At 36.6% G+C, this 27553-nt stretch overlaps 2 protein-coding genes and 1 long non-coding RNA gene across 4 annotated transcripts; all 3 read right to left on the bottom strand.

Annotated features, from left to right (window-relative positions):
- Positions 1-210: 210 nt before the first annotated feature.
- LOC311072701 lies at positions 211-14383 on the bottom strand. Of its 2 annotated transcripts, none has more exons than XR_014604039.1 (3): positions 14243-14383; positions 777-921; positions 211-308 (listed from the first exon to the last, which is right to left on the bottom strand). It is a non-coding gene; the product is annotated as an uncharacterized lncRNA (long non-coding RNA). The 2 variants fall into 2 exon arrangements; XR_014604040.1 differs by lacking the exon at positions 14243-14383 and adding an exon at positions 7336-7435.
- Positions 14384-15687: 1304 nt separating this feature from the next.
- pnn (pinin, desmosome associated protein) lies at positions 15688-22581 on the bottom strand. Its single transcript, XM_084097005.1, has 9 exons — positions 22411-22581; positions 20356-20427; positions 20205-20273; positions 20030-20105; positions 19848-19942; positions 19661-19736; positions 19023-19178; positions 18754-18892; positions 15688-17411 (listed from the first exon to the last, which is right to left on the bottom strand). The coding sequence occupies exons 1-9, from the start codon at positions 22521-22523 to the stop codon at positions 16237-16239; spliced, it is 1971 nt and encodes a 656-aa protein (XP_083953131.1). The 5' UTR covers positions 22524-22581; the 3' UTR covers positions 15688-16236.
- A 665-nt stretch (positions 22582-23246) lies between these two features.
- On the bottom strand, positions 23247-26368 carry gemin2 (gem (nuclear organelle) associated protein 2). The gene is made up of 10 exons (XM_084097004.1): positions 26129-26368; positions 25545-25629; positions 25377-25466; positions 25208-25267; positions 25004-25117; positions 24834-24878; positions 24668-24736; positions 23803-23913; positions 23597-23655; positions 23247-23502 (listed from the first exon to the last, which is right to left on the bottom strand). Exons 1-10 carry the CDS (start codon positions 26245-26247, stop codon positions 23466-23468), a joined length of 789 nt encoding a protein of 262 aa, XP_083953130.1. The 5' UTR covers positions 26248-26368; the 3' UTR covers positions 23247-23465.
- Positions 26369-27553: the final 1185 nt, after the last annotated feature.

Genomic DNA, 27553 nt, shown 5'->3' with positions numbered 1-27553 from the left:
TGCATCGTATGGTAGTTATGCATGCGAGTTACGTCACTGTACAGGAAACGCACCCCAGATAATAGTCCCTATTTGTAGTTAGATGTTACATTGGTTTACCAAAGTTGAATGATACACAGAATATCTAATTGTATGTTACAAGTTGGGGAATCTTTAACAAAACTGAAACAAGAAACATAAGAACATTTATTAAAAGCATTGTGGACCCAAGAAGAAATTTATATTGCTCAGAGGGTGAGCTTTCATTGCTCAGGAGGCTCAGATTCATCTAGGCGTCAGGTTTTTCCCAGATGCTTCTTCTTAAATTCCTTTGGAGAAATAGAAAGAATCAAATGAGACAATTGTTTACATACAGAAAGAATATGGATAGCATTGGTATTGGAATAATCTGATAATGAATATTCTATATTCACACTGAAATTGATTACTTAGCATACTTAGCAAATCTGAACACAGTTCGAGATCCCCTCTGAATTTCTAGAGACACACCGAGAGTGTAGAGAAAAATCAGCAAAAGTCTCCATTTGCTCTCCATTTAATCTCATTTTAGACTAGGAGGAACTCCTAGGAACTAGGAGGATAATAAAGAAATCTCTTTTCTTTTCTTTTTTTCCTATGGGTATTTTGTTTAATAAATTGCTTAATAAATAAACAGCATTGTCAGAATGACTGTTGCTCTGAATGCTCAGGTTGTGTTCAATCGTACCTTTCATAAAACAAGTTAATATGTATTACAGCAATTGTGTGACCTTGTGCTCTTGGACACATATCTTTACCTCTTTGTCCTACACAGGAATCAAGCATTAGACAAATCAATGAACTGCCATTGGCTGCCGTGGTGCTCGCTCTGAAATTCAAGAGCTCCTTCAGGACCTTTAACCTTAAAGATTCCTTCACTGAAACAACAAACGAACACCTACACTGGAGAAAAAAAACAAAACATATATGAACAGGCACATAAACTATTATGGATTCAACCTCTAACCCCTGATAGTAGAATCACATAGGCCTACTGAATGTGAGCAGATGGAAATTCAAAGAGAAAAAGTAAAGAACAATCCTTACTCTTAAATGGCACAGGTCATGATCTATTTGATCATCTCAAATCATCTTAAAGTAATACTGCACTCAAAAAATTTAATTTCATCTATTATCATTTACTCACCCACATGTTGTTCCAAACCTGCATGACTTTTATTCATCAGCTGAACACAAAAGAAATGTGTGGTCTATCTTTTTTACACAATTATAATAAATGGAGCTTTTCAAGCTTAAAGCGCCCTTAAAACAAAGGAAACTCATTTGCAAATTTGAAACAATTCAATAATTTATCCACATCTCCACAAGTCCTTTATACTTGACATGACCAGTCCGCTAAGAGAAGCAAAGCTGGCAGGGGGAGACATTTAAAAAAGATTATATCACAATGAGATATTTTGGAGCTCTGAAAGCTGCTGTGGTAATTTTCCCATCACTCTGGTCTTTATGCAAAACTTGACATTTAAAAAGATGAAATGAGGAGGATGTGCGCATGGGATAGAGCTTGTGAGATGGCATTTGGACATTAAATCAAAAGGTTGAACAGCCTCATGGACACACAACAAGGCCTGAAATCCAGGACACAAATGAATCTCACTGCAAAAAAAATTTTCAAAGTAAGTTCATTGGAGATTGAGTTGTGCAGACACTGTTTGAGCTTCTTTCATTTCAACTTACACTGCTGTTAAAAAGTTTGGGGTCAGTAAGATTTTTTTTATTTATTTTTTTTATAACTGAATATTATTCGCAATTATATTCAGCAAGGATGCATTAAATCAATCTAAAGTAACAGTAAAGACATTGTTACAAAGGATTTCTATGTCAAAAAATACTGTTTGTTTAAGCTTTTCTTCATAAAAGAATCCTGAAAAAATGTATCATATTTTCCACAAAAATATTAAGCAGCACAACTATTTTCCACATTGATAATAATAAATGTTTTAAATATGTTAGATATTATATATTAGAAGATAGCAAACTGAACCGCAACGTAAAAATTCCGTAAAGAAATCTAGCATTTCAAGATTAAAGTCGAAATAAAAACTCCTAAAAGAGACTTCTTTCAAATACATCTCCCTGACCCCAAACATTTGAATGACTGTGTTATTTCTTGGTTTAGCCCTGGTTCTGTTCCTGTTTCCTGTCCTGTGTGCCATTTTTGTAGTCCTTTGTAGTTTTCTTGTTCCATTAGTTCCCTGATTGTCCCTATAGGTGTGTCTTGTTATAGTTTATTACCCTGTGTGTCTATAAGCCCTTGTGCTGTGTTCGTTGTCTGGACTTTTCCGTTGGTGGATGCGAAGTCTTTGGTCTCAGTCCTGCTCTCTGGTCTTCCTGATGTTCTTGTGTTTGGTTTATTTTGTTTCTTTGCTATTATTCTAATAAATTGCTCTTCTCTGAGAGCTCGGTGTGACAGAGAGTTTATAATCTAATTGTCATTGTAAGATGCAACAAAATTCAAATTAGACTTCAAAAAAAGTAGCAGATAGACCAGAACACTAATGATTTATTGATGAACTCAGAATTTCATGGAAAGGCTGAAGCTCCATATAATCTATAAGCGAGCAACATGACAAACCTGGAACAGTTCTGTTATAATAAAAAAATCTGTATACGGCAAGTGCTTGGTGTAGACACACCTTCAGTGATTTTGACGGGACCGTTCTAGCTTTGGCCAAACAAAAAGAGCTGAAACAGAAAGAGCTGTCTGGTTTGCTGATATATAGTCCCGATTACTGAAAACAGTTCATCAAGTATAAGAACTGAGTGCAAGATCTTTTAACTAATTATCTATGTTAAACTAAACTTGTCTCTGCATGTTAAAAGAACAGTTCCCTCAAAACTGAACATCATTTACTCACCCTCGTGCTGTTCCAAACCTGAATGACTTTATTTCTTCTGTGGAAGATAAAAGGTATTTTAAACAAAATGTTTGTATATATATATATATATATAGATAGATAGATAGATAGATAGATAGATAGATAGATAGATAGATAGATAGATAGATAGATAGATAGATAGATATGCAGTTATATGCCAATGGAATCCATTGTTGTTTGGACTACAGCATTCTTCAAAATATATTTTTTCGTGTTCTGAAGAAGAAAGAAATTCACACAGGTTTAAATTTACATGATGCTGAGTAAACTAAGACAGAATTTTCATTTTGGGGTGAAGCTGGTAAAGGAGAAGTACTTTGTTTTGCACATACAGAGAACTACAGAGAAAATGCTGATCTATTCAACTGGCACCTGAAAACCTCAGGCCAGTTGGACTTAAACAGACTTAGATAGACTTTTTGATCTGCCACAAATGGCAAGTTTTCAAACGATCAGCCACAAAGCCAGCCTTGGCGGATCTGCAGACGTCTGCCACCAGGTGCCTGAGACCGATGAGAATTATGGAGCAGACTCTTAAACAGAGACCCGATGTGCGCTAACCTTTGTTTGAACACGTGGATTGCACTGCAACATCTGCCGTCACGAATGAGATTGGCTTTGTTACGAGTGCTCCGATAAACTCCTGGCAGCACTTTGTTTGTTTGCCAGGAGAAAATGAGTGGAATTTATCAGTAGGTTCATCTGTGGCTTAAACTCTCTGACAAAAACTGTTTGTGTTGTGGATGTTCAAATGTGTCCAAAAGCAGATAAAAACTGTGTTTCAGATTATAACTTGTGATAGTTCGATCACAATTTAGATTTGTGTTTTTGGCTGTAACCTCTAAGAGTCTTAAGGGTTGTACGATAAGATCAATTGGTCAAAGGAATGTTTACATCTTTATAAAGGCAGAGAACTGAGGAGGAGAGCGCTGGTTCAAGTGCTAAGAGTGTCTTATTTGAAGCTGTAGAATCTTGTCTGGGAGATGAGACTGGTTTCTGGATTGGCTGGTGCAGATCACATGACCTCTGGCCACCAAGATTAATAGAGCAGCAGAAATGGGGTCGATCAATACCCTGCTGCCTGAAGAAAAATAGCATGGTTTCAATCCACCATTAAATTTGCCCTTGTTGAACTGCTGTTGATCAGAGGCAACACAAACCGCTCTTCAGACTCCATACATGATTGTTAAAGCTTCATTCAGTGCACAGTTCTTCATTCTAGAGTGACTTAATCACGCTCCATAGAGAGATAGATAGATAGTCCTTGAGGTTTATCTTCAAATCTCATGACTGGCATATGGAATCAAACTGAGTTGCATGTTGCTATATCCTCAGTTTTTTTTTTTCCAAGGCAGAAAAAGATAGGTGAATGATTCTCAGGCTTAAAGTCCCACTGGAGCATGACAGTCTGGATGCTTGGTATAGATAGTGTTGTTAATACACAGTACTACACTGTACTAACTATATATACATATATATTTCATTGATACATGTAAAGGATACTACATCTAGTATATACTTCAGTACTAAAAGCCAAGGAAACAACATGGATATCTAATTCACCCAAAAAATTATAACAATTCTGTAACATTTACTCAACCTCAGGTGTTTTAAAATCTGTGTGGCTTTTTGTGAAACTCAAAATGAGATATTAAGCAAAATATCCAAGCTGCTGTTTGCCATAAAATGAAAGTGGAGCATGATTTTTACTGCTAAGCTAAAGAAAAAATATTATGACAGTAGTAAGTATAAAAGTAGTTAGCTAAAAAAATGTAATCAGTAGTTTAGTTTTACAATTTTTATGTGTTTTGGCCCTTTCAAAGTACCTTACAAAGTAAGTTTTTGAAAATGACACTGTTATCATCTCCGTGTAAACTACAAAAAAAGCGAATTTGTGAAACAAATTTTTAGTCATTTCCAGGGATCTGTGTGAATGGGGATCGTTTTGACAACTTTGTCGTCTGTATGAGGAAAACGCAAAGGAAAAAGGAAAACTTGCTAAAGATTACATTTATCAGTGAAAATTATTAGTATTTTTAAGATTAATTTTAAGAGGGTGTTTGATAATGGCAAAGGTAATCTAAATGTAAAAATATGGGAAATGAGCATGACCAATTAAATATATAATATCTTTGATATATATGCTAAAACGACTGATGAATATAAAAACACGGCCAATAATCAATAGGAACTGACTAAAATGTAACTCATAATTGACAAAAAAAAAATCTTGAAAAGGTGACAAGTACCTGAAATTGAGTGAGAATGAGAGCAAAGTTCCTTGCACTAATTATCTTTCAGCACTTACAGAGGAAGTATTTTACACCTCATTATATAAAGCACACCAGGCCTTACTTTACATATTCCTGTCTCGTGTGCCTTAACATGTGCTGAACTTTTACTCCAGAGAGAGTCAAACTTTGAGGATGTCTCTTGTTTTATACTTTTTTACACCGACAGGCACCTTTACCACAGCCAGTGAACCATCAGAGCATGCAGTTCCCTTTTCCTTCAATAAGTTGTCATTTTTACAGTTAATTGGATGAAACATTACAAGGAAAGGAGACCATTCACATTTGCAGGAGTGCACACTCACTCACTCACACGCACACACACACACACACACACACACACACACACATACACACGTAGGGTTTTCTATGTTTTATGGGGACTTTCCATAGACATAATGATTTTTATACTGTCCAAACTGTATATTATATTTCCTGACCCTACCCCTAAACACAACCCTCACAGAAACCTTTCTGCATTTTTACATTTTCAAAAAACATAATTTAATATGATTTATTAAATTTGCGTTGCAATTTGCATCGACAGTTTGCATGGCTTTTTAATTTGCGTTTATATTAAAAAGTTGCAATGATTTAAAATCTGCCCATCTAGATTAAGAATACTTAACTTTTTTTTTTTTAAAGAGTTAAAAATTGTTTTAAAACTTTTTTTTATTTACATGAATGTTCATTGTCCAATATGTTCTTCCGCTCACGCTCAATGTGACAAACATCTTGAAAAGCAACATACTTGCTGTCTCAAACTATTAACTACATCACAAGAAACTCATAAGTAAAATATAAAGACATAAATAACTGATGAAATACCTTGAAACACCACAGAGACCTCAAGACTTACAACAAGCTACCTGATCCTTTTGAGTAGTGAAACAAACTCAACCTGACATCACATGACAACGAGTTACTAAATGTGACAGCAAATAACAACAATGGAAATAATTCTATCAGAAAGTCAATTTAATCAATATTGACAAAGAAAGTCAATATTCATGCCACGGTGCATGCTGGGAAGAGGCTGAATGGGACTGAACAACGAAATTGTTTTTGTAGGCCTATTTTAACTTACAAAAAATGCATTAAGTTAACTTACCTGCTACGTTTCTTGGATCGATTAAAGAAAATAAGTGTTGAATAATAAAAATGCTGCATCAAAATAAATCACTTGAAACACTGTAAGAGGCCGTTCCCACCTAATGTGTTTTTGCATTCTACTGTGATGCATTTCTATTGTTTTTGTATGCATACATGTATACATACTCACCTGTTGATATCCTACATCCAGTCTACCAGATGCTTACCTGTGATACTCACCTGTTGATATCAAGGGGTTATTAACTGCTGTTAATAAACTCCTGCACTTGGGCCCTAATGCTATCTTCCCGTTTGGTGTGTTCGTTACTATACTATATAAAATATACAGTATGTAGGCCTATATATAGATCATTATGAATGTCAAATATAATGAATTATTAAATTTTACAAAATTACTTTTTACAGTGCAATTCATTTTTCCTCATTGCATATTCAGTTTTCCTAATCTAATTGGGTGTATGTGAACAACAACAAGACACACTAGAACGTTTTGTGACTCAACCAGACATTCAGTTTCAGCTCATTTAACAAAACTGCACTTAACACAAATGATCAGTTGGCAACTGCTTTGAGCACTGTGGTCACATTACATTACATTACAGAAGACTGCACATTTGTGTCCCATATGAACCTGCACATTGGAACTTCAATCTCAAAATATTTTTTTAGATAATTTTTACTTACTAATTTACCTGAGAAAACCGAGTTTAGCATCTAGTTTGATTTATTTTTAAAGGTAAACAACAGCAGAATTAAGCAAAATGTACTTGATTTGCAATACAGAACGTGTAGCCTATGCACTTCCCCTTTAAGTTCCGAAACATCAGGGACACTCGGTTTTTGGCAGCAACACAAAATCCCTGAGAGTGACCGCACTCTGACCGGTTAAACATGCCATGCCATGCAATGCAATGCGCTAGTTAAAAGGAAACCGCCTCAACCACAAAGCATAGTGGCCACAGTGTGAGACAATCTCACTTTTATGGAAGGAAGGGAAAACATACTATACCCACTGATTCAGCATTACATCTCCAGTCCTACTGCCTACATCCAATGTATAGATTTTTCACCTAGTGACAGGCAAGCAATTAAAGCCAACAGCCTTAGCCAGTGTCGGCCCCCTGGCAGCATCGGTAATGACAGCCCAGGAACAGCGGTGGCAAAGAATGGGAAGAGTAATGTGATTAGAGGACAGAATTGCAATCTTGTCACATGGAGCAGTCCCTATGTCTTCGTCTCTCTCTCTCTGTGGCGACGGAGAACCTGATTTATTGGGCCAGGAAGCCCAACAGAGTGCAAAGAGAAACACAAAGCTAGTTTTGTTAAGTTATAACCACAGAAACCTGCACAAAAAAAAAAAAAGTATTTTTATCCATGCAGGACCACAAAAGATTGCATGGAGCATTTTGGAAAGTTTGTTTCGTAGGCGCTATACCCAAAACGCAGGTCTGCTGGGAGAGCCGTCATGAAGATAGCGCTTTTGTGAACCTGCACTCCACAAAGATACAAGTGTGAGTGTGTATACACGTGTCTGTGATTTATAACCTGAGCGGAGAGCGGGTTTCCATAGCAACTGGCGTTATCTCTTTGATAGGAGTTGGCTGACTGGAACCTCGTTGTGCAGGAAACCTCACCTGAGGCTCTGAGGCGTTTAAAAATAGAAACCATCGAATTAGCGTCCGTGAAACCTGTCGCAGCGCAGAAAACAAGAGCAGAGAATCAGATCTTTAACGTGGGTGATGTTTCTGGATGAGAGGGAAATTGTGATTTCGGTGTTTGTCATTAAGTATAATTGTCAGCGTGAAAAGCTATCTTGTGGAAAGTCGAAAACTAAATGTCTACTTAATCAGGCATATTATGAAAAAATGTCAAAACAGGTTGTTTTTGGACACATACAATTAGCAATCATGTTCTGGAAAGATGTTCATAGTGTCTGAAAAAAGTAAATGTGTTCATATTCACAGTTTCGGGCCCACATGATTTAATCAGACACTAGAAATGCAATTTCACCTCACTTTAATTTCAATCAGTCTGTTCTAACCTGTATTTATCTCTATGACTCATAACAAAAGTGTTTGACAAAAAAAAAAAAAAAAAAAAGGTGGACATGCAGTAGCTTAAGATAAATATCACTATTCCTTACAAAAATGCACCATGGTAACCATAGTTTCTGCCATAATGTCATATAAGTTATCATATTTTTTTTGTTTTACAGAAATATTTAAAAAGTTTATGTTTGGAGGAAATATTACTATAGCAACTGACCAGGTTGCCATGGTCAGTTTCTGGGTCCGCATCTCCCTTAAAATATTTTGTGCTTTTATTCCATATAAGTACGTCCTGTTGACACATGTGCGAGCGAATTTTATACATATGTTAAAAACTTTAATGTTAGTTGCGATTAATTCGAGGAAAATGTGCAATTTTTTTGTTATTTTTTAATCAATTGCACATTTTTCTCTAATTAATGGCACCTAACATCAAAGTTTTTAATGTAATAATTTCACATTTAATCTCCAAATGTAATGTAAATGTAATGTAGAAACAACATAAAGACAGCATATTTTAAAAATATACCATATTTTTTGGCATCTTTTTATAAATGAAGGCCAGTATCACTGATACCAATAGTATCTACTGATAATACTACTGATATTAAATAGATTTTTTTCTCAATATTAGCCAATAATTATCTCACAAGTGACAGTCTTTTTGAGTTAGTCAATAATTTAGTCATTAAGGTGACTCATTCTGGAACGAAACAATTGAAAGTTTTTACGAGTCATATAGTCGTCCGATTCGTTCAAAGGCGCTTAATTCATTTAGGAACTAAACAGTTGTCAGTCTGTGAATCAATAATTCAATCACTCCCAGTTTGTTCAGTCACACTGATTCGTTCAGGAACGAAGTAAGGGTCTTGTGTCCTAAATCGCCCCCATTACCCCTTATATAGTGAACTATTTTGAGCATCAGACAATTTTTTGTGCTATCTATAGTGGAGGTTATTGTATATCTTGTGAAATATACTCTACAATACTCTACATACTCTAGAATGAGTCAGCGTAATGAATAAATTATTGGCTAACTCAAAAAGACTGTCACTTGTCGCCACCTACAGAGTAATTATGTAATCATGCAACCAGTCGACCAATCAGTTTCAAATGTGGTAAGTATGCATGTACGCCTATGTATGTATTGATGCATGTATGTACTGTATGTATGCATAAATAAAAAAAACTATGCATACTATATATAAATAAAAATTATGCTAATATTATAAACTTCAGTGCAGTAGCTTCAGTGCGGTTTTTAGCATTCAGCAATCTGACTATTTTATGTATGATTATAATTATATTATGAATATACTTATATACTTTAAGTGAATGGAATTACATGCATTCACAAATGAATCAGCTGCCCTTTCTATTATTATTAAAAAATCACATCGCAAGGGGAAATTATAGGCTACTGAAATCTGACTGTCCAAGTAAATAAACCTGCCTGCCTATTTTCAGTTCATCGCTGTCAGTGCGCTTCAATGGAAGAGCAGAGCATCGACCTGAGTGCTTTTCTTCCACCCAAAAAGACAAGCAGTGCACTTGGAGTTTGCTCCAAGACTGAACAACTGCAAAACAATTGCTCCGGCCCTTCACAGAGATTACTGTACTTCAGAACAAATGATGGACTTGTCTGCTTTGCGGCTCGAGGGACTAGGAGGGTGGTATGTGCAAGATCGGGGTGAAAGAACTGGCCTTTCAGCAGCCTTCAACGGGTCAGCGCACATGGTTCTGGAGACCCAACAACCCACTGCGGCTACTTGAGCCAGTGGCTTTGGAGTTAAATCCAGAGTCTAAGCCTTAGGCCAGCACGGAGAGGAGGCCAGAGCTTTGTAGTAGGATTTGTCAGAAGAACAATATAAGCATGAGTTTGTCCTTTGCTCCGCAGGAGAGAACTCTCGAGTGGGAGAGAACTAGAGTATCAGGCCCACCTCAGGATAAAAAGACTGTGATATTTAGGTCTCGGTGTGCTGGATGTGCATTCGCAGATATTATTCTCTTATTTTCTGTGTGGGCATTTATGGACATCATGTGGGTGTGCACGGCTCTTGAGGATATATGTATAAATAAATGGAATAACTTGTGTATTATTAGTGTATACTCTGAATGATTTTCTAAATGAGAAAGTACCGCAAATCTTCTTGTTAAACAGACTGTATTTAAAGTTTAAGCTGCATTTCATTTTATGCCCTACTTGATGGCATTTCAAACACATTCTTGGAAAAGCGGGCACAATGTTCCAAGGTAAAACCACATTCAGAGGTTTTCATGCTCATGGTGGGTAAGGTTTCAGATCATTTCCCTCACAGCTTTCAAAGTAAGGTCACTTAAACAAAACGCAGGAAGTGATGAGAAACGACATTTGGTATTTTCATTTGAAATTATGTGCATTTGCTCGGCTAAGTGTAACTTGCACTGCAGATTTGCTGTTGCCATGGCACTTCATATGATGTCTAAATCTGTGTGCTGCTTTCCAAACCGTTTCAAGGATCTCGACTGGATGGTGGTGCAGGAACTCAACCAAGCCAGACAAAAAGTCTAAAAGAAATGTAAAGCATTAAAGGGAGCCCATCAGAATAGAAATTAGCGGGGAACTTTAATTTACATTTTGGGTTTGTCTATGAGGAAAACACACCGGATATTTTTTAGAGCATTTGAGATCAGAAATCGCAAAGCTCTGCGGTGGTTCACACATGGTGTAGATTTCTGCTCTGTGCCTTAGGGCTTTCCACACCACATCAAAATGAAAAATTGAATGCCATCTCCCACTGGAACACAGCCGCAGTGCCACATTCAACACTCAAATACTAAGATCAACAGTGTATCTCATATAAATCTAAACATAAAAAGTCACTTGCACTAAATACCATGCGTTCTGGTCATATTGGCTGAATTTGGACTCGCATACTAGCATTTTTCTCTTACTGTTTCTGCCATTCCTTGGCACTTCTTTTATGGAAGACCTTCACCTTCATGCAAATGAGCAGCAATAGAGCAGCTATATTGGAAGTACAGAAAGTTATCCACCACCTTGAGTGGAGCATCCACTAGAAACAACTGCTCAGTGAACTCCAGCGGTTCATTCACAGCCAGTGTGAATAGGTCTTTTTCAGTTTCAATTTAAAAACTCTGAACCAGGAGTGAGATTTGAACCAATGAGGACATTTGTCTATTGGTTCTTAAATCCAACACCTCAAAGTCAACTTCAATTACTTGTGCAGTCAGAAATTGTATTCTGCATTCATTTTTACATAGATGAATTGGTTTCAAAGACTCATGCAGTCAGAAATTTTATTCTGCACTTATTTTTACAAATTACTACACATTTTTATTTTTATTTATTTTTTAACCAGGAGTGGGGTTTTGTCCATTGGATCTTAAGTTCAACGCCTTATAACCACGCGGCCATCCTGGTTGTAGTGGTCAATGATTTTTTTTTTTTTACTGCAACAGACCATCACACTTAAACTAACCCATCTATTCTGTAATTTCATTGGCTTTTTTGTGCTTAAACATCAACATGGAAACCTAATTTTCATTATCAGTAGTGAGGTTTGAACCCACGAGGACATTTGTCAATTGGATCTTATCCACTCGGCCATCCTGGTTAGTTTCAGTGGACTGAGCTGTCAAATTGTATTCTGCATTTATTTTTGTCAGACATAAACTGCTTTCACTCACTTATGCAGTCAGAAATTTAATTTTGCATTAATGCAAAAGTATGCATAATCTCAAGTCCAAAGCCTTAACCACTCAGGCCACCCTGACTGGTTTCAATGCCCTGAGCAAGTAGAAATCGTATTCTGCACTAATGCAAAATTATTATGCATTATCAAACAGGTATTTGTCCACTGGATCCTAGGTCCAGTGCCTTAACCACTCAGTTACACGTGCACAATTTTTCTGTATTTATTTGTAATGGATAAAAAGCAGTTTCTGTGACTCGTGCAGTCAGAAATTGCATTTTGCATTTCTAAATTAAAAACAAATTATGCAAAAACTTGGACATTTATCTTTTGGATCTTAAGTTTACCAACCATCCTGGTCAACTCCGAAAGCCTCTCCAGTCAGTTTAATGACTCTCCATAGTTTGAAAAGTTGTCAGTTGGATTGTTTTAAGAAGGACAGGTAACAAATATAGAACAGTATCCCCCGGTTTCACAGACAAGTCTAGTCCCATACTAAAATGCATGTTTGAGCTGTCTTCACTGAAAACAACTTGCACTGATATAACCTAAAAAAAATGACACTGCCATTGTTTTGTCTCAAGATGCACGGCAGTAATTTTTTTTTCCAAGGCAAGGTTATAAAAGCTAGACTTTTAAAGAATGTAGAAATGCTTTTATATTTTTCTTTGTGAATACAATTTGCAGAAAGGACGTTGACATGAAGAGTGATATGTAGCCTTGATCGATGCAGCAGCAGACGTCTAGTTGAAACTCACCAGTTGACCGAGCTCACCAAAGCAAACTTAACACCAATCCGGTCAGTTTAATTTCTCCATTACAACCAGAGTCACGAACAGATGCACTCTTGAGACTAGTCTGTTCCGGTCGCCTGTGAGCCTCACAACTCAGCTTTTGAAAGAACAAATTGTTAAACTAGCCTAAGTGACACACAACTTTAGTGTCAGTGAACAAGTCAGTTAAGCCATTTATAAGGAACTCCCACACCCGCTTATTAAAAGACCCTGGTTTCATTGAGCTGTGCTCAATCATTTTGCCTTTGAGGCTTGGGGGAAGGAATCTTGCTATTGATCTAAAAATCAAACTGTTCTCACATGACCGCTGAGAAAAAAACACTGACCACTGACAGAAAGCTAGCAATGCACGATCACCCACAGACAAAGTGTGGAAGAAAATCATTAATACATGTCCTGTTCTATAACTATAACGACTCATTTAGTGAATACAAACTATAGCATTACCCGCACAGCAGTTCACAATCCCATTTTAAAGAGGCAGTTAACCATTATATTATGTTGATTGAGAACATTTATTATTTTATTGTTCTTATCGCTACTCTTGGCAGTAGTGCAACATCTGGTGTTACGAGGCATTTCTTAAAAATAAAGGTTCGTCAATAGTTCTGCAAAGAATCCTTTTCTTATGAAGAACCATTTTTTTCTGTATAGAGTACTTCATTTGACTATATGATTCTTTAAGGACTTCCTGGTCTGGGGACTCCTAAAGGGCGTCACCTTGATCACTCAGCCTACATGTTTTTTTTTGTTTATGACTCAATTTGTCAGAAATTGTATTCTGCATTTATTTTTAACAGATATAAAGCAGTTTTTACGACTCAGGGTGTCAGAGAAAAGGGACACTTGTTTTTAACAGAGTAAAAAATAAATAAATAAATAACATTAAAAATTAATGAATGGGGAATCATCATATTTGCGGGTTCTTAGCATTAAAAAAAGTTAAAAATCCAACATAGATGGTTTTCAACAACAAAATGTTATGTTGGAAACAAGTCATTTGGAACAGGGTTAACACACCTTTGATTGCTATGAACTTTCATAACATTTTCCATTTAAATTTTTTTTTTTTTAAATAAAGAGACTGCACTCAGCCTAGTGATATATCAGCTGATTTAAAGTAGCCTATACTATACTATAGGGCTATATAGGCTACTGTATAAAAAAAAGCACACAATCAGACTATAAAGCCCTCTTTAAATATCAAATTTAACTTCCAATATCTTTTGATTCGTATGTCCGACTGTAAAGGCTGAACTGAATTGGCGTTTCTTCGACATTTCACAGAAAGCAATGACTGTAGGCTACCACACTTTCTAAAGGCGTGTATCCAAACGAGATACAGACAGCATGATAAAGTTTTTGTTCTCTCCCCTGCATCACCTCTGTGAGCGTCGAGCCCGAGCCGGTCCTCTGAGCTGTAACTCTGTCCTGTTTACCCAGCACTTTTCCTCTGGAGACGGATCAATAGAAGGGCTTCATCAGAGACAGACACCGCTAATGAGGCTCAGAACAGCTGACTGCTCACTTTCACTGAGCGGGAACGACCGTAGGGGGCACGGAGGGTTACATTGGAAACAGGAACAGAGATCCAGCGAGAAGTAATGACCACCCTTAGAGGAGAGCGTGAGCACATAAAGTCAACGTAAATTGCCATTCGTCAACCATTTTACTTGCGTGAAATTATGTGTAGCCTATAGGACTATCCCGTATTCATAAACATATAACATTGTCCATTACCTCTCACAAATGTGCATTAAGAAAGTGAATACTGCCAGTTTTGATTCCATGCTGTCTTTAAGATGGAGACATAATATTTCATATATTTCTACACACTATAGGCCTTATCTTTAATAGTTTTATTTCTATCTTGCGGCCACCATTTTGTATGCTGCGTAGTTCTCAGATGTAAACAATGCACATTCTTTTAATGGTGAACAAGAGACTGTAATTTGTTCTAGAGCTAATTATCTGGCAATCTGATTGGCCAAAAAAAGCATTTTCTTGCAAATGACAGGCGAGAGTACATATTTTATATCTATTTCAATATTGCCAAGTTTGAAGAGGGAATGTTATGCACAGTTGCATTGATGTTGTGTGTAACTATGTGGAAATAACCAGATACTCATTCAACGGACAAAAACCCGGCAGAAGACCAGGGGAAATACAGCAGCATGTTCTTATCGTGCTTTGCAAAGCACTACTGCCACCATGAGGTGGGGAAAAGAACATTACTATTGCATATTTCATTATGGCTGCATTTTACTAGTTCACTTCTATTCAAGTACAACCTTGTCTCATGAACATTCGGTTTTATCACAGAATTATATATGCGTAAGAAAATTATATAAACATGAAACCATTTAATACCAATTTATTCAGTTTTGATTTGATATATTTTTCTCTTTGGATCAGCCATGCTTTTTAAATAAGTTTTTGCTTAAGAAGTTGCTCAATAACAGCCTCAAACAATAATATACATCTATAAATAAAAAAATATATCTATAAATATTAACCAAGAATAAATGTGCATTTCTCTTAAATTTCACGGTTTCATTTAAATGCAACAATAGTTTTTCATAACTTAATCTGTTAAGCTAAAATAGTTAATTCTAATGTTAAACAAAATAAAACAGCATACATCTTTTAGGCTAAAATTGTTAATTCTAATGTTCAATAAAAAAACAACAGCATAAATGTTTCAGTTTTACCAGTCATAATACTGAAAGTAATGTCACTGCATATACAATCTCAAGTGATGCTAAAATTATGTAAACAAACCATTTAAAATACACATGTGCAAACATGAAAAACCAAGAACAGAATCATGAAGAGAAGTTGTTTTTAATGTTTTTCCCCATGTTAATGAATGATTTATACAAAAAAGAGAGACAATTTTGCTCCAACAAGAAAAAGAACCTAATCACTGTAAGATACTGTCAGAATGGATGCTTCATATTCACTGCATGTTTAAAAAAAATCAAAAATAATAATAATAATAATTCACGTTAGTATGGCATCACAGAACTGAAAATGTCATTGGCTACTGTATAATAGGAACTGGCAACGCCATGGTGGATCAGCACAAGAAGCATACTTCAAGCATTGTTTTTGTCATATAAAGTGAAAGGTCTGATATAGCAAGAAACCAATAGATTTAGAGTGATGGCTTTTAAAAGCATTTATAAATCTTAAAAATTCTGAGATACACTGAAATAACCAGTTGCCAGACAAAACTAGAAGAAAAAAAAACATTGGAGATGGAGACTTCAAATGTAAAACCCACTCAAAAACGATAAGGCAACTGCTCCTCAAAAAACTATAGTAACCACACGACGGTCTTGAAGAAATTATGCAAGACTGGAAGCATCATGTTCTTAACGTCGATCCTTTCGATCAGACTTTCGATCTCTCTCGCTTCTGGAGGACCTTCTTCCTTCTGAACTCGTTCTCTTCCTGTCAGGTTTGGAGTTCTTGTCTTTAGACCCCTTGCTTTCCCGTCCGCTGCCTTTGGAGGACTTGTGTCCCCTCTCGCTGCCGCTCTTCCTGCGCTCCCTGTCCGACGGTCTCCGGCGGCGTTTGTGGTCTCGGCCGTCTCTATCCCTGCCGCGGCTGCGGGAGCGGGAACTGGAAGACGACGAGGAGGAGCCAGAGGAACTGCTGCTGGAGCCACTAGAAGAAGAGCTGGATCCACTGGAGGAGCTTGAAGAGGAACTGGAAGAAGAGCTGCTGCTACTTCGGCTCTTGTTCTTCTTTTCCCGGACTTTGGCCCGTCCGCGAGCATCATCGGCCTCCTCGCCAACTTCCTTTGTGTCCGCTTTGGCTCCTTGCAGTTGGACTGATGGTTCTTGGCTCTGCTCTTGAGACGGGACTACTGGGTCAGGTTCAAGCTGTGGCTGTTGGGTCTCCAACGAGGCGTCATCTTGTTTGGTGTCATGTGTCACAGCAGGAGTTGGGACGTCCAGTTGAGATGCTTTACACTCTTCAGGCTGTGTTTCCATGTGGGTTTCAGGGGTTTGCTGAGAGTCCGTTACGACGTCCTGCTGAGTCTCATTCTGTGTCTCCTGCTCTTCCTCCCTTCTCACATTACCTACCTCTTCAACTATGGCTTCTGGACTCTCAACCTGCAACTTACTCTGTGTCTCTGCCTCCCTCACAACTTCCGTGACCTCCATCTGCTCTTCCTCGTCTTCCTTAACATCAACCGCTCCCACATCATCCTCCTCCTCCTCCTCATCTTCCTCCTCTGTCTTTCTCTCACTCTCCTCATGTTTATCTTTCTCCTCTGCCTGCTCCTGCTCCCCCTCCCTCTCTCTAATCTCTGCTTCCACCTCCACTAAATCTTCCTCCTCGTCCTCAATCTCCACATCATGCCTGTTACCTGTCCGCCCTACTCCAGCCTTACCCTCCTCGGGATCTTCTTTCTTCGTCTCTTCAGCCCGGCGGCTATCCTCCATTTCTCTGTCACCTGTCTTCTGGGACTGACGCCTTGGCCGAGCCTCCATTTTGTTGAGTTGCTCTGCAAAGGCTTCACGTCTCTCATCAAACACACCTGGAAATTTGACAAAATATTACATCCATACATTTATTTTTTATAAATCAACATCTATTTTAAACAGTATTTAAAACACCTTTTTAGCTTCATTAGTTAATTTGAAACAGACTAATAGCAGGGCTGCCAACTTTTGAGTTTAGCTTGGAGTGAGATTTGTATTTTTTTTGGCGGGGGGGCGGAGGTGGCATGTAAAAATATTGCATCACAATAAGTGTAATTGTCAAAACATTTGGTAACTAAATAGAATTTTATGAAGTTTAGTGACAACATGTTACAATGTTTACATTGTACAATGACTGGTATAGGATACAGTTTTTATTATTGCTTGACAAAAATTTCAAGATTTCAATTCCATTCTTGTGATTTGATTCCGATTTTGATTCAGTATTGATTAATTTGGATACATGTTTATTTTAAATTTTATTTAAAAAAATAATCTCACCTAATGCTGTAAACATAGAGGGCCCAATCTGCTGGTATTATTAAAAATAACATTAAATATAATGCAGTTTTTGTTATAATAACAATTATTTAATGACATAAGTAAAAATATAATAAATATATAATATAGTGCTCAGCAAAATCTCCTCTCTAGCTATTTTTTCTATTCAATTAACATGCTATGGTCGTTAAATGGCTTTCCTGAGGTAAATGTAACGTTATGTGACATAATTGTTCTCCTGCTGTTATATTGACCTCTTTCCGTGGTTGAAAAACACTAATTGGTCGATATTATGTATACTTCCGGTAAGTTGTACTGCATCTTTAAAAAAAAAAGCATACTTTCGGTAAGTTGTACTGAGGCGCTCAGCGATCTGTCACGTCACATTTACAAGCGCCAAACGTATTTTTGTCTGAATTTCGTAATAAAATTTACAGAATCTAAGAGCTGAGAATTAGTTTAATATTAAAAGTACCTCTTTGCTCCACAATTTTTCTGTGCGTGAGAAAATGGATGTGTGGCGTGAGAGCGTGTGAAAAGTGTCAATTGCGTGAGTCTCACGCTCAATGCGTGAGAGTTGGCAGCCCTGTAATAGAAACTAATAATCCCATAGGACTATGTAGTCTTTAAAAAAAAAAAAATAATGAAGTCATAGCTGCATGTTGCACCGCAGTACATCAACTTCTGTGCTCAATCAGTGAAAAAATACTGTAGAAAACACTTCGAATCGTTTCAGATTTTAACTGTTTTAGTTCATAAATACTTTAAAGCTACTTAAATGTTTGGTTTTGGTGCATTGAAAATATCAGGTAAAATGTAAATATACCAGGTGTAAACAGGATCTAAAATATAACCTGTGAAAATGGAGAAAGAAAACAAGTAATAAGACAAGCTTACCATTTAATTTTTTCTGAGACTCCTCCAGGAGCTTTTGAGTAGTGGAGCACATTCGCCCAGGCAGGTAGAAGATCGGGGGCTTGGTCTTCGTGCGAATGAACTTGATGAGCTTAGTATTATGTGCATTCCATTCTTCTTGCTGGAATTACATGAGCCATGAGCATTAACACCAATGCATGTATGGAAAAGTCAGACCAAGGACAGTCTATCCAAAAAAAATTACTGTCTGCAAGCATACAATAAAAGAGCCCTGCAGCTGAGACACATACCAGTTGAGCGAGCTCCACTTTGTGCTCCAGAAGTCGCAGCTCCGTTTGTTTGGCACGTCTTTCTTCAAAGAGCTCTCTCCTTTCACCCTCAACTTTTTTACGCTCCTGTTCTGCTTGCACTTCCAATTTCTGCTCAATTTCTTGGCGTCTTTTTAACTGGAGGGGGAAAAAAACATGAAGTTTTAAAAGCAGCACTTCGTTTCAGATGCAGTTTGACTTAGTGTTGTGTGCAATTCGCTGACTATCAGCATGAACTGAATACAAAAAGTGGATTGGAAATAATTCAGCTTTGAAGGACCCGTTGAAAAAAATAAAAATTCTTCATTCTACACCATGCAGGGATGGGCGAACTTGGTCCTGGAGGGTCACTGTCCTGCTGAGTTTTTCTCCAACCCTAATCAAACACACCTGAACCACTTAACCAATGTCTTCAGGATTACTAGAAGGCTACAGGCAGGTGAGTTTTATCAGGGTTGGAGCTAAACTCTTCAAAAACAGTGGCCCTCAAGGACAGAGTTTCCACATCCATGCTCTAGACAAATTTATCAGAAAAGACTCATAAAGGAACCAAACAAAAGGACAAAACATAAAAAATAAAAAATAAAAGACCTAGTACAAAATTCAAAGCATGTGTCTACCCGGTCTGTGGACACAGTAGACTCCTGTTTAAACTTCTGCAATGTTCCCATCAATAGGCCAAACATGCGCCGGTTTCTGAATGAGATAAAATAATTTGTAAATTAATTCAAGAAAATTTGCAGTGGAAAAACAAGGAAATGAATGATAAAAAAGCTTTGCAGACATTGCTCAAAACAAAAGCAGTACCTCTGCTTTCCTCTCTCGTCCATGGTCTGATCTTGAATAAGATCTCGGCGCGTACGTTCTTTGGAGGTAGCAACCACAGATGACTGCAACGCTGGCTATAGATAGAAAATAAAAACATGATTCAATAAGGGGACAAATCTACATGGGGGAGGTGGGAGAGGGGACAAATGTGGTCTGCATACTTTTTTGACATCGTCATCATCCTCAGCGTCGCTGTCATGGCGTGAATCTCTCCTGGCTCGCTGATCCCCCGCCAGCCTAGTTTGACAGACAATTTCTAAATACATTTAGGAAACCTGCAAACATTAACTTAATTCATAACATATCCAGAAAATAAGGTAATTGGTGAGATCTCACCTCAAGAGTGCCCCTTCGATGTCCCTCTGTTTGGCTGGGGGTCCTACGCCGCTATCTGAGAGTCCACGCCTGAGAGGGGTTGGCAGAAATTAAGGACAAATCCAACATGTATTTATTACAAGCAGTTACCAAGAAAAGAACAGATTCTTACCTCAGCAAATTGATTCCACGCCCCCTACCTCCACCTGGGCCTGGGATGGTCAGCCTCCTATTTTGACCCGGTCTAGAAAAGGCAAAAGTTACAAGATGCACAGTTAATAAGCATAGCTTTAAATTAAAGAACAGCAAATTTAATCTCAACTATGACTGTGCAACTTCTTGCTTAGAAACATAATGTAAGCTTCACAATCACTAGGTCAGTGGATATTAACTGACAAGCAAAGGACATAGAAAACAGTAAATGCAACCTTTAAAATGGAAGAGAAACCACTTTGCTTTTGCTGCGTTCACTCATATTCTATGACACTTTGGTACAAATTCATTACATTCAGCACAAAGAATACTAATCAAACCATGAGAAAAAAAATGCAACATGAATTAAAGCCAACCACAATGTATTTTGCAAATTGCAATAAACAAAACCTTGTCTAATTTCAGACCCCATTAAATCACAATATTGTTTTGTAACCTTTAAGCCTCAAAGCTGACTGTCATGCTAGTATAGTAAAAAAAAAAATGTAATTAAGTAGCAGATACAGTATACACACTAACACACAAGTTATCTTCTGCAAATTTAGCAAAACTATTGTGCAACTGGCATATTCGGGAAGTAAAAATCCCATTCATTTTCTTCATAGGTAAATTGATTTTGAACAATAACTTGTAAACCTTTAAAGACAGACTTACTGTGGTCAACAAGTTTAATAAATGGTCTTTTGTACATACATAAGCTGTCAGGTCACATTATTTCAACTTCAAATAATCATGTTTAACAGCAGAAATCCATTAGCTACATTAAAATCCATTAGCTAATTAATGAAAACTACATTAGCTAGCAATGATTCTGCTAATAAATTTCAAATCAAAGAAACAAGCAGCAAACTGCAGCAAAATAACGCTCGCCCACTCAAATGAAGCACTCAATAATGTAGACACACACACACATATATATATATATATATATATATATATATATATATATATATATATAGTTAAATGTACAGTGTTTTGTTGTTTTTTTTGCTTCAAAGTTTCTAATGTTGAGATTCACCTCGTATCTGGTTAGTTTGGTTTATAACTAATATCACAATGGGGGGGGGGGGGAAAATGGAAAAACACTTCTGGAACCAAAGCTGCTGAAAAAAAGTGGGCACTGTTGCACTTTGAGGACTAATATTGCACTAGATAGATTTGTCAAATCAACGCACTCTAGAATAAAGGCCTATAACAATAAAAATAGTTTTAAAATTCGTTCTAAATATAAAATAATAGCAGAGTCCACACCAAAACTATAACGGCATAGAGAAACGACACCTTTGGAATCACTTTCACCACAAGTTTTGTGTGTGTGAACGGTCCTAAAGAATGACCCGCCCCATGATGCTCTCTGACACGTACCAAACCACGTTCAAGTCTGTCACGTAAATAAAGCCTATTGGATATTAAAATAAAGACAATACCTCCCTCGTCCAGTTTAAATAAGAAATAAACAGGGTTAGTGCATCTAGAAGAGATTTTGTTACTTTTGTAGGATAACAAATTACGATACTGTGTTGGGTCTTAAAAGATTTGGATGAAAACCCATAAACACGCATCACTTGCCATTCAAACAAAAAGAAAGCAGGAAGTCCTTGCAGGACTAATGTATAACCTTTACTAATTTCAATTGCAAGTAGTTAAACTCTAAGCACCAATCTTCGAAGAGAACCTCATTTTTTATGTAATTTACACGTTACTAAGGCCAGATTTACAACCAGCCCTCATTATACAGAATCTATTTTATACTGCGTATCATTGCTTGCACAGATATTATGCTTGCTCTCCAGCATAATTATTTATGGGGCTTGGGTGATTAAGATAGCGCTGAGAGATCACTGCACAAAAATAAAGACTGATCAGTGTAATATGTCGATGATTTAATCGCTGAAATTTATCACATGTGATACTTTAGCTTGTGCGCTAGCCGCAATCTTAGCTTGCTAACAGGCCCTGGCTTATTTTCCACCAAATAAACGTTACTGATTAAAACGCTTTTATCAAGTAATACCTCAGTTCACCCGGATCTCTGCCGGTTAGTTTTCGAATATTTTCGTCCACGCTCTTTAAGCTTTCCTTGGCTTTTTCCAGCTGGTCTTGCAAACTTCGAACGGCCACCGCCATCTTGCTCTTCGTTTTCCAGCAGCTGCGCGTGGAGCGTCGTGCGCGCGCTCGGCTCAATGAAGGCGAGTAGCACTGATCACGTGATCACATGGGCGTTCCTGCATATCGAAACTCCACACACAGGTGGCGCGCAAGAGCCGATAATGTGATTGACATCGTCGAGATAAAAATAGCTTTCGGTCTATAATCAATAGATATTGTTTACCCTTCGTTGCAACATTTTCTGATTTTCAAATATGGCTGATAACAGTGACAAAGGTCCCTAGATTTTTCAAACATGAAAAATATTCCAAATATGCAAGAAACCCCATAAATGAGCTAACTATATATTATTTTGTTTCTTTATTATTAATTTTGACCAAGTAGTTTCTTAAGAAATATTTTTTATTTATTTTCACTCATTTAAATACATGCTAATAATTACTTGTGTGAGAAAATTGAACTGAATTCAAAGCATCAATATTTTGCAAGTCAATAGTAACATCCAAAAATAATTAAAATTACAGAACCATTCTTAAAGTGTCTTACACTTTTTGAAAGATATATATATTTTATTTTAATAGCTATTTAACAATTTTGGCTGAAATCATCATGGTATTTTTTTTGCAAGGGACATTCCTTTCATTTTCATTACATTTTCAATAAAAATTGGATGATTATTTGTTAGTTCTTTGCATGGTTTTGGACAACACCACCATGACAAAGAAATGCCAAGAAGCCAAATTTGTGTTTGCATTTTATGTCAAAAATGAACTTTTATTTGACAATACCAATGATTCAAAATGACAGTCATTTGTAGTTGTAACAGGTCTACTTTAATATTACACAGAATTAAATGAAATTTGGCAAAATAGTCTTTCTCTATTCTACAAAATCTCCAAAATAGTCATAGTTCCTCCGATTCACATGAATTTTCTTCGCAAAGGCTCTTCCATCTGTTTCTCAGTCTTTGTCAGCCAAATCATTTTGCTCAAAATACCTTTAACAGAAAGAATTGTGATTATACTTCATAAGAACACCTGCACATATTTCAGGGAACCCTAAATCTGGTTATAACAGCACATGTCAGTTACCTGGCAACAATACAAATCATCAAGTTAAGAGCTGACAAACGATCATCGTCTTTGCTCTCCTGGAAGAGAAAAATATTCAGTCTATTTTAGACAACCTATTTTAGGCTGTCAACAAACAAGCCTTCACTTGCGCAACTGCAATGGAAGCAAGGGAGAAAATAGTGATACTTCAGCTTTTAATTCAGAGCAAACCAAAAGGTGTTTACCAGATTGGCACGCACTGTTGAGCAGCGTCTTGCCAACTCTCTGATAAGGGAATGTGCTTCGGGAAGCAGCGGCTTCTCAAGGCATGCTAGTAATGCATATAGCCATCTGCCCTGTGAAGATAAATGTTAGTGAATGCAATGTACAGATAAACTGAGCAAATACAGTTTAATAATACCTTTACATTTTAAAGGAAAACTTGGTGTTTTAATATTGTACATGCAATCTATTAAAGTCACCATGAAATCAAAATTCCTGTTTTTTTATGGAACATTGCAGTATTTATTATAAATGATTTATTTGTGCACATCATTATTTTTAAATTCATGCACACGTGATCTTTAATCAAAATAACTTCCACTCTTCTCTGATGACGTGTTCACTGGTGCGAGGGCGGGGCTACCTGTCACTCACCTGAGATCGACCAATAGAAAACCACAACAATCCAATCAATTTCTGATGGACAAAATCGAGTCCCGCCCTATATTTTTTTACTCAGATATATGCAGTGGAGGACGAAATACACAAATCAAGTACTTGAGTAAAAGTTCTTGATTTTTAATGTACTTAAGTATTCAAAGTAAAAAGTACTGATCAATGAATGTTTATTTTGTAATTTCATATACTTTTACATTCATTTTATATTATATATTTTCTATAATCCTACTGCTCAAAATACCTGGGAGAGGGGGAATGCTGGGTTGAACATCATTATGAATTGTCAGAATAGGAAAGAAAAGACTATCGCAACTTCTGTTTCATGGTGACTTTAAAGACAAAAAACTCATTAAACATTTCTCAAAAGAACAATATCAAAGACAGGTCCTGATGCATATGGATATGACAAACTGATGCAATTGAACTCACCAACTGTGGTACAAAGTCTCTCTCCTCAAACCAAATGATTAAATACTCAAGCACCGCAGAAATGGTTGACTGAACAGAGAATAGAAATGAAACGACAATTAAATATTCAATTAATACGTGATTTATATGTGAATAATCATCACAGCTGCTATCAAATGACAGTTACCTGGTTTAGTTTGCTGACAATGCTCAGGAAAGGAGGGAAACCAGTCTGATAAAAAGGGATTCAAGAACATCAAATCATGACAGAATGCTCATGGTGTGATAATAAATCTACTTCATGTAATCCATTCATGCTGAAATGTGTTGATAATCTGATAAAGGCGGAATTAGTACCTTGACATAATCAAGACCCGGGTTAACGTTGTCGTCTTCTTTCAGCTGAATGTCAAGACAAACATTCTCACCCAAGCAGAACCTCCTCCATCCATCCTCATCTTCAGTTTTGGGCTAAAGGGGGGAGAAGTATTTGCTATTTTTTCTTTTTTTTTTAAACACCTTTTTCATTTTAAACTTCTGTCCACATACTAATTGTCTTACCATGACAACATTATCATCCAAAAACTGAGCTTTCCAATGCTGACGATGCTTGTTTACACTCTGAAAACAAGAAAGCAATTGACGATACTAGACAGACAAATGCTAGATACCTGATTTCCTGATTTTAAAAGTACAAGTAAAATTAACCAATGCAGTTAAAATTGAACACCTGTCTGATTTCTGAAAATTTGCTGACTTCTTGCTGCTGCCATTGCAAGCTAGGAGAGAAACCTTGAGGTGCGGCCAGACAACCTGTGATCTGTGAAATAAAATATGCAGAATTATCACACACATAAGATTTACAACATACTATACACTGTTTACTCGTCTCACTCACAGACACATTCACAGATTGTTTCTTCTTCAGCTTTTTTGGATCAATTTGTGCCACAACAACATCTGGGAACAGAGACGCTTCCTTCCTGTAAAAATATAATGCTCACTGTAAAAAATAATAATAATTCATAAAGTTGCATCTGAAAAATAATTAGACAAAAAGTATCTTATAAGAAATATCCTCTTCCCTGTCAAAAACTAAAAGTCGCTGTTTGGATTTAAATACTTAAAGAGTCTATGATTGGATCATAATTGCAGTGATTATTATGTATCTATACAAGATGGACTCAGAGTTAAATACGAACACAAATATTAAGTACTTTACGTACCGAAGGAGCAAATATAATAAAAAATAATAAAAAATAATAGAAAATAATAGATGAAAATAGATGAAAAGAATACATCATATGCAAAACCAAATAAACAAAAGTTTATTATTATTAAAAGTTTAAAGTATCTGTGACGCATGTTTAGGCATATTCATATTCAATAATAAGTAAACCTGGTGCTTATATAAATAAGGTTCTACTTGCGTCTACTTTGAAAATATATAATATTGAAGAATGAAGATGCAGAATGACTTACTGGACCTGTCTGAGATATTCTTGTGGGTTTCTAGGCGGTTCGTTTAAATTATATTCATCTGCGTCGCAGGACTCCACGGGCAGAAGTCTGGGCATCAACTCCTCCACATCTGACTTCATGTCTTTGCGTTATTTTCTCTGCGCGATCAAAAATAAATCAGCATTCATAAGTCGCTGTTGCACGCTCTCTATGTGCTTGTCAAGCTCTCCATTTTGAAAACACTGGGCATGATGACGCCCAATGGACGCGACGGTTACCGTGGTGAGTCTTATTCGCTCGCTACGCTACAGATGGAAAGATGTGTAGTGACATCTGTTGTTTGGGAGCAATATGAAGGCGATGGGACTATGAAAACATAATGGATAAGTATATAGGCTATAGAATAAAGAAGTAACTTAGAATATGAAGAATTTTCAATGCTATGCATACTTTTTAAGTGACAACATTTCCCCCCTGGAAGTGAATTTCAGGGGCATTTTGAACTTCATATGAGGGGATTAAAAAAAACACACACATGAAAACCCACAGTGTTAGTGTCACCCATGCTATATTATGTGAATTGAATCAATTAAATTAAATTAAGCATGAAAATAATACCCACTAGACTGATAAATTAAATAAGGGTTTGTTTTGCTGGCAGAACTTCAGACTCTGCAGACCTTTGCTCATTCTGATACTCCTATCAGTAATCGTTCCTCTAACAACTCTGTAACTGAGTGGGCTGACATGTTACCGTGATGCACTATGAATAAGTCATTATTGTACTGGAAAGACCACTCAATCTATTATTCAAAACTATAATGAAAAGATTCTGACCTGTATCTTTGAATCACTCTCCGGTATGGCTTATGAAAAACATTTTATAGGCTAACCTTCCTGCTGAATATTTTCTGTATTCAGAATTTCTTTATTCATTCTAGAGTAGACGACCACACTTTTAGTCGCACAGTTTTTGAGTGAAGTGATTGAACTGATAATTTAATGAGGTTAGTAATATTTACTGTGCCTGTTTTACAAGTCTTAAGGCCTGTTCACACCAAGAAGAACAACTATAATGATTAGCGTATACACACCAAAACACAATATCTTTCTGTTTATTCTAAGCATCCTCTGCAGTTTCTAATTGGCTGTCAATGTTTTTGTCATTCATCAGCTGGAATTTTTTTTTTGTAAAAGTTATTCCAATTATATCGTTTCTCTATATTGTTATTGAATAGGCCTAGTTGTTGACTAGTTGTTTTAAACTAGTTGTTCTAGAATGTTTTAAACTTTTATCTTTATAATTAGCGTCCTTGATGTGAATGGACATTTACTCGCTATAATATCTCAAGTAAAATCCAAACAAGGTAAAAAAAAATTATTACTACTTCATGTAGTCTAACATTGTGAAACCTTATCAGTTTGAATGTGGCTTTGGTCCAATGC

The sequence above is a fragment of the Abramis brama genome (assembly GCF_963993115.1).
Source record: "Abramis brama genome assembly, chromosome: 21".
In the NCBI taxonomy this organism is placed as follows: domain Eukaryota; kingdom Metazoa; phylum Chordata; class Actinopteri; order Cypriniformes; family Leuciscidae; genus Abramis; species Abramis brama.
This window is presented reverse-complemented; position numbering and strand designations above follow the sequence as displayed.